We start from the raw sequence: 15,862 nt of genomic DNA, 5'->3' as shown, positions 1-15,862 counted from the left end.
CCTGTCCACTCCCCCTTTGTGGCAACTCCTTCCATTTCTCGCCCGCCCGCTGCAGGCAGGTAGATTCAGTAGTTCCATGCCACGTGGGGAAGATTAAAGCTCGGCAGGGTGATGGATGCACATTGCACGCGGGGATCGGTGGGATTATCGATCGTCATGCTTTCCCGGTCCCTATCAATTCTATGCGCCAGCGGATAACCTAGGTAAAGGTAGTTGGGTGACTTGATTACCCCCACGATCCGCGGCGATCTTGCATGCCTGCTTCGCATCAAACGCACATCCGTCTATGACCCGACCTGCCTGCCTGCCTGCCTGCTTCCTCCATCCTTCCTCGCTCGCAATCACACAGCCCGTTCCCGTTTGCCTTGATGATGATTACCAAGGTGATTACGTGCTGAACACGGCAACGTAGTTCACTTCCAGCGACGCGCCGGCCCCTCCGGCGGTCTGCGGCGTCGGCGTGTGGACGTGCGCGTCGTTTGCGACATTGTCGGGGAAGTCGCCTCCGATGGCGACGTTGAGGATGAGGAACTTTGGGTTGCGCGTGACGGCCGTCCAGGCGGCCTCGTCGTTGACGCGCGTCCCGGCGACGGTGGCCGTGACGGCCCCGTCGACATACCACGTCAGGGTCTCGCCGCGCCAGTCGCCGCCGGGGTTGGTGCGGTCGATCTCGACGGCGACGGTGTGGAAGTCGCCGCGCGAGAAGGGCGCCGTGCTGGAGATGCCCGCGAACTCGTCGCACGGCCCGGCCGGCGCGGTGCCGCAGTGCAGCGTGTGCCACACCGTCGGCACCCCGTTGATGCTCTCGGCGATGTCGACCTCGCCCGCGCTCGGCCACATCTCGTTGGGCCGCCGCCGCAGGTCCGACCCCACGGCCCAGAACGACGGCCAGATGCCCATCTGCTGCCACGCCGGCGCCGCCCCGAACCGCAGCGACGCCTCGATGCGCAGCTTGGCCCCCGCGGCGCACGCCAGCGTGATCCCCGACGCCGTCTCTATCCGCGCCGACGTCCAGCTGCCGCCGTTGTTGACGGGCGTGATGAGCAGCGTCCCGGCCGCCGTCACCCGCAGGTTGTCCCGCGAGTTGCCGTAGCTCTGCACCTCGTGTGTGCCCCATGATTCCGGCCCGTTGGCATACCCCGTGCCGGCCTGGACTGCCCACTTGGCCGGCGACGGAGGCGATCCGGGCGCCTGGGTTGAGAAGTCGTCCTGGAAAAGAATCCTTGAGTAGCCAGCGGGCATCGCGATGCCGCGGCCGACTACATGTTTCGCAGGTGCTGTGTGCAGGAGAGCTGCTCCTAGCAGCACGCGCAGCAGAAGGCCGGTCATCGTGGTATGCTGATGATTACTGACAGGCTGGGGTGACGAGGTGAGAATCACAGCCGCAACAAAGAATGAACAAAACCTTAATTGTTAACAGGAAAGAAATCTTGTTACAGAAATGGGATTTCACGTTCTGTGGAAAGCAGATGGCCGCCAGCGCCATCCTTTTTTTTTTTTTTTTTTTTCCTTTTCCGAGGACCGTTGGGAACTCTAACCGTCCCTGTCTGAGACCTCGTCTGCACGACATCATTCCAGCGAGAGCAGGAGCAAAACAAGGCAGCGCTGCGACGCATTTCCGAGGCTACGTGTCTCGGCTGATTGCCTAGGTAGCTATTAATTTAGGCGTGCAGGTTTTCTTTCCGGGATTCGAGTCAACTAGTCAAGAAGGTGCGCCGCTGCGTGCCCTTGACTCTTAGCCAATGTACCCGGCGCCGCAAGGCTTGCGCCGGGATTCGGGCCGTCTTGCGCTGTGCAGTCCTCGCGAGTCATATGCGCAGTCGAGGCCTCCCCGATCCGCTGGCGGAAACCTACACTTTGGACTAGTCAATCGAGGGAAATCTATGACACTTCTGGGGCGTTTGGCTGGGTAGGTATTAAGGAATGCATGTGCCGTGGTCGGGGCTGTCAATTTCCAGTTGCTCCATTTCCCCGCACCTGCCTGACCCATCACATCTGCCTGACTGAGGCTGATCACCCCCCGTGCTTCGGATCCCCATCTCGCACTCTAGCTGCTCGCCGTCTCCTCGGGGTCGGGAATTGTTGTGCTGGGGCGCCGCGGAAGCGCAGCCACGGTACGGATATTTGACAGCCGTCCGGGTGCTGCGCGGCTAGGTGTTTCGGTGAAAGGAACCGTTGAGCTACCGTCATACGCACGGCCGGGCGTTTTGGTGAAAGGAACTGTCGAGCCATCGCACGGGCTCTGGAGCCTGCGTCGATGCAGTTGTGGCTGCTCTCTGGACGAGTCGGTTGCCGGCCGGACACGCTTCTCGGCGGCTGCAGGACCTTGGTTGGCAAAGCGCTGTGCCCTTGTACGAAATTCCACAAAGTTGTCTTCATCAAGGCCCAGTATCTCTTCCGCAGCTCCACAGCCCGGTCGGGATCACCGGCACATTTTCACCGGACTCGCTCGCATCGGCCGCCTCTTGCTGAATGTCGTAAAATGTGCTGAGGTAGGCAAGCATCTGGTAGTTGCGCTTGTCCTGTGGCTTTCGCAGACCGTAAAGTTGATTGGCGTACTTGGGAAAGTAGGCCACTTGGGAAAGTAGGCCGGATCGGGTTCTTGGGCGCCGCGGCCTTGGATGAAGATGGGAACAATACGGATCCGAGGGCGGATTCGGGCGGTCGGGTTCTAGTGGTAGGCCCCAACAAGGTCTCGGCCTGCAGTGTAATCTAGAAAAGCGGGGCCCGCGCGGCGTGGGTCCCCAGCGCCGTAAGCAGCAGTAAGAATTGCATCACTAAGAATTGCATCACTAAGAATTGCATCACTAATGCATGTACATGTACAGGGAAGGCGGTGCGGTGTCTGTCTCTCCACTGTCATAGCGCTGATCTCCCCGCGCTTGCCTAGGTACCACAAACACCAGATGCCGCTGTAGCCTGCCCGGATGTGCTTGTACTTCTAATAAGCAGCGCGTGCATCTACGGACCACTTTTAATTCATCCCCCGGTTCCTGTTTCCACCCGCCTGTCAGCAGCCGGGCAGAGTCTTAATCTCAACTGAGCGCTGTCCTCGATATCGACATGGGCGACAGCGGCGTGAGCTATGACGGCGCTGCCAAAAATGCAGAAGGCTGTTGGACCTGCCGCTTGCGACGCAAGAAGTGCGATAGGCATGGGCCAGTGTGTCGTGTTTGCTCAGCACTGCTCATCACCTGCCACTACACTCCGGAGAAGCCGGACTGGGTGGACGGCGGCGAGCGACAGCGGGAGATGGCGGAGCAGCTCAGGCAGGAAGTCAGAGACAAGGCGCCCTATCGCCGCAGCCTGGCATATACGAAAGCCATTGTGCACGACGAATGCATGCCGTATGCTACAGTACCGCCCGGTTTGCCGGAAGCCGGCGCCAAAGCCTCGGATGCAGCTAATCCGCCGACTCGCCCTCGCCGAGATGCACTGGAAACATTCTCTGGAAAATCTCCAGGGTCGGGCAATGGAAACACGCATCCTGCTTCTGCACGGTTCCCCGGCGTGTCTTCCATAGCCCCTTCGACTTCTTCTCCAGACAGAGACGTGCAACGCGCGCCGGACTGGACCGGCCTCGACCGGGGCCTCATTGTCTGCTATCTCGAATTTTATTTTCCCTTCCTCTTCCCCTTCTATCAGCCCTCCATGCTGGATCGCGGACGGGCGTGGGTCGTCGACTTCATCACGGACAGCCAGGCCATGGAGCAGACGACGCTCAGTCTGAGCTCCTACTTCTTCTCGCTCGCGCTCGAGACGGCGCAGGAGGCCGCGCACGAGACGTGCAAGCAGATCGCCTGGGAGAAACTGCTGAACCAAATACACGGCACGTTCGGCCTCCTGCGGCAAGAACTGCCGTGTGTCACGGCCGCGGACGGTGTGGCAGAGAACCTGCCAAGGGCTGTGCAGATCATGGGCTGCATCCTGCTGCTACAGCGCTTCGAGACGGCCGTCTGCAGCTTCGAGAACTGCGAGGCACACCTCAGCGCTGCCACCGAGCTCTTCCGGCATGCCCTAGACGGCACAGGAGCTGCCGCCCTAGACGGCACAGGAACTGCCGCGGCCTCCGGCCCGACTGCACGGCCATGCAGCTTCGCGTTGACCATGCGCCAGCTACGCGGCCACGGCCCGCCCTGGCCGAGACAATATCCGACTTTTCAGGCTCCCAGCTCGGAGCAGATGGCGTTCCGCTTCTTTTCCGCGCTGCTGCTCGTCGACGACATCGTCGCCAGCACGGCCCTCGGCGAGGAGCCAAAGCTGCACCAGTATCACGCCAGCATCCTCGGCGATGGCCAGTGGCCGGCCGACAGGGACGGCGAGGACGAGGCGTACACTATCCGCCTCGAAGGCATCGTGGGCTGCCAGAATTGGGCAATGGTCGCCGTCGCCAAGGTTTCGGCGCTCGACGCGTGGAAGAAGCGCCGGAGGGCGGCCGGGGACCTCGACGTGATGGAGCTGGTGCTGCGCGCCGCGGCCATCAAGGGAACGCTGGTGGCCAACCTGACCCGTGCCGAGGTCGCCCCCCCATTAGCGGTTCCATTTTCGGCCGGCACGGGCAGCAGCAGCAGCGGCAGCGGCAGCAGCGGCAGGAGCAGTGCCTGGGACATCTTCACGCCGTGCAACGGCCAGGCGTCCGCGCTGGCCGAGCAGAGCCTGCTCGTCACCCGCATCTGGGCTCACGCGGCCGCCCTCTACCTCTCGGTGGTCGTCTCGGGGTGGCAGCCCGCCAGCGCCGAGGTGCGCCACCACGTCGCTTGCGTCTTGGAGCTGCTGACGCAGCGCGCGCTGTCCTGGGCGGCCCTGCGCACCGTTGCGTGGCCTTTCTGCGTCGCGGGCTGCCTCGCGGCGCACACGCAGGAACCGCTCATGAGGAGCGTGGTCGAGGGGCTGCGGCCGCCCGGTCTCCTCGGGCCAGTGCAAAAGGCCTTACAAATCATGGAGGCTGTGTGGCGCAGCAGGGACCTGCTAGATTCTACCACCTGGGATCTTGCGGCATGCTTTCGAGGGCCGGGCCATCTCGTGCTACTAGTGTAGCTAGGCAGATAGCCGTCCTAACGTGCGGCAACGTAGGTAGGCTGCTGCTTGCTCGTACCGCCGTACCTTGGGTTCCTCTTGGAATGCTGAAGCAAGGCAGACCGACTCATCATTTCCCTTACAGAAAGGACTTCACTTGTTGCTTGACTAGGATACATGGGTAGGTACTAGAAAGACGAGGAGGACGGAAAGAGCGTGAAGCTAGAGCTTGTATTTAGTCTCTCATGAAACAACTGCTTCTACCTGCGTGTCCAAGTTGTAACTGAACGTGAAACCCCCCTCCCCCCCCCTCCCCCTCCCCCCCAATACGTTCCCACGTGCGCAGTGTTTATTTGCTTGCTGGCATTGGAAATTTGGTGTAGCCCTGGCCCTTGACAAAGGTGGCGTGCCACGGCACGTCCTTGGCTCCGGTCGCCAGCTGCGCGTAAAACTCGGCGTGAGCGTCACCGTCCAAGGCCATGCCCTTGATACTGCCGTCCACATTGCGCTCATCGGCATAAAAGAATCTGATCGGGCCACCATGTCAGTGAAGCCGGTCAATAGCGCTTGCGCATGGCATGGACCTTTTCTTTTCTTTCCCTTTCAAGAGACTGTAAGCGCGCGTAGACTTACCGGTAGTTCTGCGCTGAGTAGGTGTTGTCCGCCATGCCAAGCCAGTACGAAGCAGCCGACTTTCCGACGCCGAGCGTCACTGTGAGAGGCACCGGGACGATCTTTGTGTTCTGGACGTTGCCCGTGTAGATGAACACTTTGGCGGCATCCTTTGGAAGTGTGGCCCAGCCCTCCACCGCCTGCTGGGCAGCGGCAAACGGGCTGACCGTGTTGACGTTCAAGTCGGAAGCCACGCGCTCCGCGGGGATGGAGAGTATCGAGCCTTCGACCGGCGGCGCCGTGAAAGTTGCTGCGTTGTAGACGACGAGGCTGGGCGGCGCCCCGAACTCGGTCTTGACGGCGTCGAATGCCGTCTTGACCGACGTAGGCTGGGACAGGTCGATCTTGACGGCGAAGAATCCTTCCTTGCTGCGACTGTCAGTACCCTTCCTGGAGGCGACGGCCACGGCATAACCGCTGCTGGCGAGTTTGTTGGCGACGGCGCTTCCAACACGGGGACCGGCTCCCAGGATCAGTGCAACAGGCTTGGTGGACATTTTGGCTCCCCGTGGGGTGTTCTACTACGTGGAGTGAAGGAGAAAAAGCGAGAAAGAGAAAAAGCGAGAAAGAGAAAAAGCAAGAAAGAAAAAAAGTGAGAAAGAGAAAGAGACACAGCAATGTGATAATGCTGTGGGATCCTGGATGTGGTGCGATGGGGGTTCGACTGTGATTTGGTTCCGCTCCTGGCCCTTTGAGATTCAATTCTACAGCGGGACCGAATCCTTTTATCCCCGTCATCACCGCCCCTGCCTGGACTGACCCGGGTTGATTACAAACTGTCTCGCGCGCGCGCTACAGCCCTCGATTCTTGTTTCCCGGCCTCAAAAAGCAACGCTCGCGTCTGATTGACCGAGGGACGATTGGTGAGCATGTCGCCGACACAGCAGCGCGCGGGACCCACCCCCCTTCGCCTGCCCTTCGCCTCCTCCTTCCCTCCCCCTTATCCGCTCCCGCGCGGCGAGTGCACGGTGCGTCCAAAACATGTCTATGGATCCGACAAAGCATTACGAAGCACGAATGTTGACCGAATTCGTTCCAACTCGAGTTATACGCGTCCAGCTAGATTTCCATCGTGATCAGACCACCGTAAAGGCCACCTACCCCTTCTCGAAGGATGGGCAAATCCTGGGCGCGATGTTGAGTATAAATACCTGCGAATGTCTTAGCCGCTTCGCACGGTGGGTCATAGAAGCAGACTTTGAGTAGAATCAGCTCATCACCCCTAGGCCATGGCCACTCAGCTTGCCCTCCCCAAGAAGCTCATCGCGCTCGAGGAGCACTCGGCGCTCGCCTCCCTCGGCGCCGGCGAGTCCGTCCCCTTCTACGCGGACGCCCATGCCACGTTCCCCGCCGCGGCCGCCAAGCTGTTCGACCTCGGCGCTGGCCGCCTGCGCGACATGGACGCCGGCGGCATCACGCTGCAGGTCCTCTCGTGCACGGCCGGCGTGGGCGTGGGCGACCCGGCCGGATGCCGCGGCGCCAACGACGAGCTGGCGGCGGCGGTGCGCGCCTCGCCGTCCCGCCTCGCCGCCTTCGCCGTCCTGCCCATGGCGTTCCCCGACGCGGCCGCGGCCGAGCTAGAGCGCGCCGTCACGCAGCTGGGCTGCGTGGGCGCGCTCGTCGACGCCCGCCTGCCCGACGGCGCGCACTACGACGCCCCCGCCTACTGGCCCCTGTTCGCTGCCGCCGAGCGCCTGGGCGCTCCGCTGTACCTGCACCCGGCGCCGCCGTCGCCCGGCGAGGTCGCGGCGCGCTACGCCGGCAACTACCCACCCCGCGTCGCCGCCGGCCTGGCGTCGGGCGGCTGGGCCTGGCACGCCGACGCCGGGCTCGGCTTCCTCAAGCTGTGCGCCGCCGGCGTGTTCGACGCGTATCCGCGGCTGAAGGTCGTGCTGGGCCACAACGGCGAGATGGTGCCGGCCATGCTGGACCGCGCGGCGCGCACGCTGCGCAAGTTTGGCGATGCCAGCCACCCGAAAAGGGGGCTCCGAGAGGTGTGGGACGAGAACGTGTGGGTGACCACGAGCGGCATGTACACGACAGAGGCGTTTGACATGCTGCTGAAGACGACAAAGGCGGAGCGCGTCATGTTCGCGACCGACTATCCGTATGATGACATGCGCGAGGCGCGGGAACTTGTACCGGCGCTGGCGAAGAGCGGCCTGTTGACGCAAGAGGAACTGGAGGACTTCGCGTGGAGGAATGCGGAGAGGTTTCTGGGTATCGTGGCTTAGCTGCCTGGTTCTTTTCTCGCCGCTTGCTAGTCAGCTTCATGAGATGGAGTGGCAAGGAACAAGACACGAGTGAATTGAATAAACGCCTCAGCTCTTGCTCGGGTTCTAAGCCTAGTGGGGATTTCCCTCTAAAATCAACACTTTCTCAATAGATTGTATTTCTTGCGTTTTTTTTGGCCTGGCCATGGTGCACGGATAAGCTGAGTGGGGCTAATGAATACCCAATGTCAACCACCAGCAGAACCTAGTTGGTCGACGATGAGGCTGGGCAAAATCGTTACTATAATTGAGATTCCTTCTGCGGCAAATCTCGGGTAGCTGTGCCTACGGTGATGAGCCGCCCTCAGCTAATAGGAAAAGTCAGCAAATAATAATGCGTTGCGTGTCATAGCTATGACTCAGCTCGAGGTATAAAAGTGAGGCTTTCCCAGTACTGGTCATGAACTTCACGCTTCAACTCTTCGGAAGAACCGGGGGACGAACAGAGGCACCTTGATCGGAACGGCGTTTGTGGCAAGGGATATGATGCGCGTCGTTGACGCCCTCAATGACGGCTTGTTGCGCTACTGGGGCACGTATATCTTTCCTCTGGCGATATTGACGTATGCTGACTGTGTTATCGCTTCTCGGGCTTCTCCTACGGCTCCGTACTGGGCGAGACTGTTGCCGCCATGTTCCCTGACCGCATGGACCGCCTGGTTCTCGACGGAGTGGTCAACGGACACAACTACTACCACCGGTTTGGCATGTAAGCATCACCCCCTACTAGCACTCCTCGCTGGCTCAAGGCTCAGCATGCACGGCCGCAGCCATACAGGGATATTTTGTCAACGGGACCATGCCGGCGGATGGCACCGTCTTTGAAGTCGATGTGTCGCTATTTTGACTAGCTGCGGATAGAATTTGGCGTAAACACGCGGCAAGTTACAGTACAGGCTGAAGAGAAAAGGCCTTAATTATTGTTCTTCAATCTGTAAGGAAAGGACACCCCAAACACCAGCCGCGCGCACAGGGTGCGCGCTCACCACCTGTTACCAACTGGCCGGAACACTGCCAGTTGGCACAAGCCACTACGCCACGCCATAGCGCCCCGGGCCTGAACCCCTGAGCACGTATATAAACAGTGGCCCTCGCTCACCTTCCTTTGCGAGGGCCAGGTTGAAGTCTCACACCAATACTACTCATTGCTCGCCCACCTTCTTACCTGCATTGTGGCCACCTTGATCCGGCGTACCTGCCTTCTCTTACAAATCTACCTACTCAACTCACTACAAGTTTCCTTAACTTTCCCCAAGATAAATAAGGTAGATAGATAAATACGAACCAAGTAAAATCCCAAGAAGAAAAAATTCCGTAATTCGTAAAACCCCCCTCCTTTAATTCATGACGACGCAAGTCTAGACCTATATTAGGCAGCGGTCTTGGGCACGCTCTTAACTAGGATTTTGAGACTCGACTCGGGCACAACGTTCATGCCCACCACAGCGCGGAAGGGCTTGGTACCGGTGATTAGCTTAATGTCGTACCGCTCGATCAGCATCTTAGTGATGAGCTTCATAGCGTCGACGGCGAAGAAGCTGCCGGGACTGTTTTTATGTCGTCAGAACGTCAGCCGACACTTGCAAAAGGGGGAAAAAAAAAGTGAAAGTGAAAAGTAAGAAAGAAATGGATAGTGTAAGGGTACGCACCAAGCATGCCGACCATGTCCAAACAGAAACTGCTCAGTCGAGGTATTCACCATCTTGGTCTTCTTGGTCGCGTTGGGGCGCGAGAACCGGAACCCGTCGAACTCGTCCGGGTTCGCGTTCTCGATGAACCCCTGCAGCAGGTCGTCGGGGACCTTTTCACCTCGCGCGGTCTGGTCCGTGCACTTCTGCACGATGGGGATCAGGATGTCGTCGGCGATCTTGCGTCTTTGGTTGATGTTTGTGAAGAGTGTCACGTAGAGGCTGCCGATTTGTTTGGTTAGTATATGTATTCTTCGTCTTGATTACAAGACAAAGAGGGAAGAGGGACAAAGAGCCTTACCCCTTCAGCCAGTTAGAATAGTTGCGCACAAAGAGCGCCGCGGCCACCACGACATCCCGCGTCCAGTTGATTGCGTTCTCGTTGTAGACGTCGTTGTGTCCTAGCATATAGCAGCTATGTGAGAAGGTGGCGAGAAGAGCGAGGAGTGTAAAAGCTTACCAAGCTCCTTGCCGTAAAACACAGTGTTGTCCACCCTAACGACGCATGTGAGATGATGTCGGTGATTGGCACCTCAACCCAGTCTGTAGTACAACCATTGTTAGGCACTGCTAGTTTCTTCCTCACATTGTGTCTGATATCTCAACTTGTGTCTGACATCTCACCTTTTGGGGCACCGATGCACTCGTCCAGTGTCCGTGAGATCTCCTCATGCATGATCCTGATGCTGGTGGGCAGCTGCTGATATCCCTTCAAGATGAAATTGGAAAGACCGTGAGCGAACACCTTGGGAAGGTGAAAGAGACTCTCGACACCATCCGCAGTGAGAATGTGGCGGTGGAGAGCTGGCGGGATCCAGAATTCCGGGCCCGCGTGCAGAAGAAACTTCACGCGACAAGGGATGAGATGCGGCGGATTTCTGACATCTCTGGTAAATAGGACTTGGCGTGGAACATTGGAATTTGTCATGACTTCGAAAATCATCTCTTACCCGGCCACGAAGATACTCTCTTCTTGCCCGGCACGGAAGCGTTACTAAGAACTGACTCCGCATGACCGATTACTGACGAAGACGGCATCCGATATTCAGTAGGATGGCGACCCGTGTAGCGGGATTCGGCATTCGTCGGGCCCATTTCGCTATGTAACCCCAGAATGAGCGACAAGCAGCCGGAGATGCACCCAACCCCCCCCCCCCTTAGCCTGTTCAGAGTATGAACTCAGCTGGGCATGGGCACCCAAACATGCAAGCCACCTATACATTACATAGACATAATTATGGAACAAGCTGACAAACGCTGCATGTATTTTACTGACGGGAAGATGGTGTCATTGCTTAACCCCAGAATGGAAGCGAGGGACGGGAATCGGGCAATACTACAACTAAATTGGCCTATAACACGGCCCAACCACGATTTTGCACGATTCCCGGCATTCCCGGCCAACAGGACTGCCGATCTAAGGTGCACACTATTAAGTAGGTGTGCAGCAGCACAAGATTCAGACGAACTGCAGCTTACGTCGGTATACAGCCAACCAAGTCGATATCAGCCCCTGACCATGGCCTCGCTCAGCTCTCAACACCGCGTCGGATCTCTGGCCGTTTTTGTTTGTCTCGCCGTCCTGCAGATATTATCCGGAAGCTTTACCTTGGCCGTGGCGGCTCCCAGAGATACCCCGCCCAACACCAACGGCACAATCGACACGAGAGACGTGCTTCTGGCCCGTGATGCCATAGCCGACTCGTACAGCGAAGGCACCCTACGCGGATCGCTCATTCTCTTCAACGGCCGCATCTCGACCCTCGACGCGCAAAACACCGTCGCCAGCGTGCTCGCCATCAAAGATGCCAAGATCGTGTACGTGGGCGACAGCGTGGCCGCCGCGCTGCACCAGGGCTCCTTCGGCTCCAACCTGCCGCGGCAGATCAACCTGCGCGGCCGCGTCGCTGTGCCGGGCCTCATCGATAGCCACAACCACCTCGTCCTCCTTAGCAACAGGCCCGGCTATCACACGCCGCTCGAGAACGTGTACAGCATCGCCGACGTGCAGGCCGCGTACCGGCAGCGCGCGGCCGCCGGTGCCGTGCCCGCCGGCGCCTTCATCACCTCCATCGGCGGCTTCCACTTCAACCAGTTCCGCGAGCGCCGCCTCCCCACGCTCGCCGAGCTCGACGCCGCGGCACCCGACAATCCCGCCTTCCTCATGGTCGGCTTCTCGGGGCCGTGTGCCACCAACACCGCCGGCAAGGCCTTCCTCGCGGGGCTCCCAGGCAGCGCGTCTGTCAGCGTCGCGAGCAACGGGTCCATCGCCGTGGGCGCCGAGAGCGGCAAGGCCCTGCAGGCGCTGCGGGCGCAGCTGACGTTTGCGGACCGCGAGCGCAGCGCGCGCGACGCCATGGCGTACGCCGCGAGCGTCGGGCTCACGACGCACCTCGACCAGGGCGCGTTCGAGTTCACGGGCGACGCCGGGTTCGACGGGACCGCCAGCGAGGACCTCTTCGCCATGCACCTGCCGGTGCTGGCCGTGTACGCGGCGGGCGGCGGCACGGTGCGGCTGCGCACCAACTTCCTGCACGAGGACTCGGACACGTCGGTGCCGGGCGTCACGGCGCGGCTGCAGCACACGTTTAAGTTCTTTGGGGGCGACATGGTGCGCACAGGCGCCATCGGCGAGTTCGCCGTCGGCATCGCCGACTACGCGGGCGGGCCGGTTTTCGAGGCCGCCGCGGCGCGCATCGCGCAGGCCGGCTGGCGGCTCGAGGTGCACTCGCTGACGTCGGCCGACTTTCAGACGCAGATCGAGGGGTTCGAGGCCGTCAACGCGGCGACCGACATCACGGCGCTGCGCTGGGTCGTCGCGCACGTGCCGCTCATCACCGCCGAGTTCCTGGGCCGGCTGAAGAAGCTGGGCGGTGGAGTTAACCTGTCAGGCTACCAGTACCTGGCCGGCGACGGGAACGCGTCGCGGCCGGCGGGCCCGCCGTTCCGGCTGGTGGTGGAGAGCGGGATCGCCGCGGGCATGGGCGGCGACGGCGCCAACATTGCGCCGCTGAATCCGTGGATCCAGGCGTACTATGCCACGACGGGCCGCAATGCGCGTGGCCATCTCATCAACCCCGGGCAGCAGCTAAGCCGCGCCGAGGTGCTGGCCATGTACACGCGCGCCAACACGTGGTTTCTGGGAGGGCCGGACGAGGGCCAGCTGGGTGTCTTGGAGGTCGGCCGTCTCGGGGACGTGGCGGTGCTGAGCGATGACTTCTTCGCCGTGCCGGACGAGCAGCTCAAGCACATCCGCAGCGTGCTGACCGTCGTGGGCGGCGTCGTGGTGCATGACAGCGGCGAGCTCACGACTTCGGCCCAAGGTAGAGACGTCTAGTTAGGCGTAGTTGAGACGCATGGAATTTTATGAAAATTGCATGGTACTGCTGCTGTAGATAGGTAGGCTACCTTTCTAGCCTGTGACGGCGGCAAGAGACTCGAGATCAAAACTAGTTGTCCGCTGAGCACCCTGTAATTAGACCACACTCAACGCCGTCTCCTCAACCTTGATTATCGGATTATTTTGGGTCGGGTTGTGTGTCATCACTTTACTTCCTTCAGCCAAGGCCCAATTATCAAGTATAAATTTCCTTTTCCAACATTTTAAATTCGTTTTCCAGGTCCCGGTGAATGTCCAAGAAGGCTGTGGATGGAGGGTGTGGCAGGGAAAAAACATAATAGGCAGAATCTGATCAAGGGACTTAGCGAGGGTGACCGTGTCAGCGACATCTAGTCGACATCTCAGGTCCCTGCCTTTAGACCTGGAACAGCTGTTGAAGCGGTGAAAAGACACCACAACACTAAAAAAAAAAAATAATAGCAGGATCAATGGAAGCGATCGAGCTGTTTCGTCGATAGGTTGGTGAGCTTCGCAGAGTAAAGGCACAGAGTTCCATAGCCGGGAAAGTCGAAAGAAAACAAAGAAAAAGGCACTACCGCGTGCGCTGGTCTGGGGATCTCAACTCATGGTAAAAAGACATGATTTTCTTCTTCAAGATCAAGGCCCGGAGGGAAGATCGATGCCCTCCCTCTGATCTGAGGGAGGGCGGGCTACCCACCTTATACGAGGTGGGTAGGCCAAGAAAAAAAGAAAAAAGTGCACTTGATTATTTTAGGTAAGTATGTAAACAAGCCCCTTGTTGCCTGGCCCCCTGAACCCCTGATCACTGTACGACAAGATTCTACAGGAAATCAATCCCCCCCACATGGAGCACACGGCTCAGCTCTTTCTGCTCAGGGACGCATGCCTGACTCCGCCAGACCTGCTGCTATTCTCGCTCGCAGACGAACCCGGGATCGCTGAGGAAGGATTCCGTGACTTCAAAGGTGGAGCTCTCCTCTCTTCCCAGGTCAGACCGCCAAGGAGGAGGCAATGCGCCGCCGTATCAAAAGCCGCTGCTTGGGTCTTCTCGAAGTCTCGGGCCCTTTTATAGAATCCATATCCGGCCAGTCTAGCCCGTACGAGTATTGCCGCGTCAAATACTTGCACAGGACCGTCAGAGAGTTTCTCCAGAAGCCATCAATCCGCACACACCGCGCTACGGTCTTCAAGGGGCCATTTGACCCTCATCTGAGGCTATGCGCTGCCTATCTATCCTACGCGAGGCGGGTTAGCCTAAGCCCCTAAGGGAAAGCCCTGTTGCGTCATGTTTTTGGCAAGGTCAGGCTCTATATATACTACTCTTCGCACGTCCAGAAGGATTCCGGTTCATCCCGGGTAGTCATTGTGGGTCTTGACAGGTTGAAGGCAACAGCGAATGCGGCCGTATGTAACGCCTTTCTATTTGATCGGGACTCTAACCAAAAGCGTTCATGGGTATTCTCGCTTCTCCGAGACGCCGGCATCACGCCGAATGATTTTGGGTATAACTTTCTGTCTCTTGCCGTGCGGTACGGGGTCACAGAGTACGTCAGGGCGCGAGCTCCCGCAGGTGGCATCGTGCAGTCATGAGAAATGGGGGAACCACAGAATACTGGCCGCTGCTCCAAGATGCCGCCTCGACAGAAAATGACCTCTCGGCGGAAAATCTTGGCCGCACGGCGCCGATGCTCGACATGGTTGCGTGTTTGCTCGACAAAGGCGCCAGCCCCTATCAAAAGCCGAGGCCCAGCCAGCCTATGCGGCGAACATTCTTTGGGCGCGGAAACAGCTCTGACGTGGCGAAGAGGTCTATGGTGAAGGAATTCTCCGCTCACATGGGAATATCGTCTGGATTCCTACTCCTTGGCCTTGTCAGAACTCGAATCATCAATCAAGAACCAACCGAACAGAGGGCTCATTATGAGTTGTACAGAGGATTCGGTCGCACGCCTGACCAGGCAGGAGAGCAGACATGAACGGAAGCCTTCATGACAGTTTTCACTTGATCCGACACCAACACGAGATGCATGATACAATCGCTCCCAAAATAAAGCAGAAAGGCGAAAGTCCCCAAAAGCAACGGGCCGAGCGGCCGCCCGATAAACAACAGCTGGAAACTGCGCCGCAGCAACACGCGGGAGCAATTCAGCGGGATCCCCCACCCCCGAAGTCCCGAGCCGCGTTCGAGGGGACAACAGCGCGGAAGCAAGAGAGCTGCTGTCCGGGTCGGGAGAGAAGAGCTTTCCAGCGAAGGAGGCGTGTAATTGATTACAGGACAGACAGATAAACCTTGACGGAACACAGCGTTGACAGCAGCCATAGCATCACGCGCCATGCATGCACGCTTTGCGCCTCGAGCCGGCCTCCCCTGGCAGATTGATAGGCTAGGCTGATCACACTGTCAAGTTGCGCGTATTCACCGAGTTAATAGCGATCGGACATACAAGAAATAATATGCATCATCAGACTCCCGAGTCCCGAGATCCGAGATCCGAGATCCGAGTCCAGCTGGTCGCTGCGCCACGCTCGACGTCACGTCGCAGCTGGTGCCTCGACACCGCGTCTGGGCGGGCAGGCAACTGGATTGGTGGATAGGGACCCCCCCCCCCCCCCCCCCTGCCACTCTTCTCGGGTGCTCGGGAATGCTTCCTCGCATAGCCGCTGTCGTGGAGCTAGCGGTTCATGCGGGAGGGAGAGAGCGCCAAATATAGGGTCCTAGGGGTATTTATCCGGCCGAGGCATCTATTTCGCGCTTCGACGCGCGCCTGGTTCGGCGCGCCTGGATGGTCAGAAATAGCAACGGCGGGCGATGCGAGGAATGAAGAACTGGGGTTCGTTGGGACGAACCAGAT

General features: G+C 59.2%; 7 protein-coding genes across 7 annotated transcripts; 4 read left to right on the top strand and 3 right to left on the bottom strand.

Moving 5' to 3' along the window:
• Positions 1-387: 387 nt before the first annotated feature.
• On the bottom strand, positions 388-1,242 carry B0T26DRAFT_740478 (concanavalin A-like lectin/glucanase domain-containing protein; the record flags this gene model as incomplete). Its single annotated transcript, XM_060443850.1, has 1 exon — positions 388-1,242. One exon carries the CDS (start codon positions 1,240-1,242, stop codon positions 388-390), a length of 855 nt encoding a protein of 284 aa, XP_060295579.1.
• A 1,572-nt stretch (positions 1,243-2,814) lies between these two features.
• Positions 2,815-5,299, top strand: B0T26DRAFT_811952 (fungal-specific transcription factor domain-containing protein; the record flags this gene model as incomplete). The annotated part of the gene is made up of 2 exons (XM_060447296.1): positions 2,815-2,836; positions 3,113-5,299. 2 exons carry the CDS (start codon positions 2,815-2,817, stop codon positions 5,035-5,037), a joined length of 1,947 nt encoding a protein of 648 aa, XP_060295578.1. The 3' UTR covers positions 5,038-5,299.
• A 42-nt stretch (positions 5,300-5,341) lies between these two features.
• On the bottom strand, positions 5,342-6,248 carry B0T26DRAFT_853394 (uncharacterized protein). The gene is made up of 2 exons (XM_060447667.1): positions 5,650-6,248; positions 5,342-5,543 (listed from the first exon to the last, which is right to left on the bottom strand). The coding sequence occupies exons 1-2, from the start codon at positions 6,183-6,185 to the stop codon at positions 5,366-5,368; spliced, it is 714 nt and encodes a 237-aa protein (XP_060295577.1). The 5' UTR covers positions 6,186-6,248; the 3' UTR covers positions 5,342-5,365.
• A 669-nt stretch (positions 6,249-6,917) lies between these two features.
• On the top strand, positions 6,918-7,922 carry B0T26DRAFT_740475 (putative 2-amino-3-carboxymuconate-6-semialdehyde decarboxylase; the record flags this gene model as incomplete). Its single annotated transcript, XM_060443849.1, has 1 exon — positions 6,918-7,922. The coding sequence occupies one exon, from the start codon at positions 6,918-6,920 to the stop codon at positions 7,920-7,922; it is 1,005 nt and encodes a 334-aa protein (XP_060295576.1).
• A 1,408-nt stretch (positions 7,923-9,330) lies between these two features.
• On the bottom strand, positions 9,331-10,744 carry B0T26DRAFT_675206 (cytochrome P450; the record flags this gene model as incomplete). Its single annotated transcript, XM_060439800.1, has 6 exons — positions 9,331-9,508; positions 9,611-9,871; positions 9,951-10,050; positions 10,110-10,181; positions 10,274-10,453; positions 10,600-10,744. 6 exons carry the CDS (start codon positions 10,742-10,744, stop codon positions 9,331-9,333), a joined length of 936 nt encoding a protein of 311 aa, XP_060295575.1.
• Positions 10,745-11,017: 273 nt separating this feature from the next.
• On the top strand, positions 11,018-12,044 carry B0T26DRAFT_828246 (uncharacterized protein; the record flags this gene model as incomplete). Its single annotated transcript, XM_060447443.1, has 2 exons — positions 11,018-11,085; positions 11,141-12,044. A coding segment is annotated over exon 2 (876 nt), but the record flags the coding sequence as incomplete, so codon positions are not given.
• Positions 12,045-12,257: 213 nt separating this feature from the next.
• Positions 12,258-13,040, top strand: B0T26DRAFT_774014 (amidohydrolase family-domain-containing protein; the record flags this gene model as incomplete). Its single annotated transcript, XM_060446579.1, has 1 exon — positions 12,258-13,040. One exon carries the CDS (start codon positions 12,258-12,260, stop codon positions 12,984-12,986), a length of 729 nt encoding a protein of 242 aa, XP_060295573.1. The 3' UTR covers positions 12,987-13,040.
• Positions 13,041-15,862: the final 2,822 nt, after the last annotated feature.

The sequence above is a fragment of the Lasiosphaeria miniovina genome (genome assembly GCF_030549165.1).
Source record: "Lasiosphaeria miniovina strain SMH2392-1A chromosome Unknown B0T26scaffold_4, whole genome shotgun sequence".
NCBI lineage: Eukaryota > Fungi > Ascomycota > Sordariomycetes > Sordariales > Lasiosphaeriaceae > Lasiosphaeria > Lasiosphaeria miniovina.
Note: the sequence above shows the minus strand (reverse complement) of the source record. Positions and strands in the feature narration are given on the sequence as shown.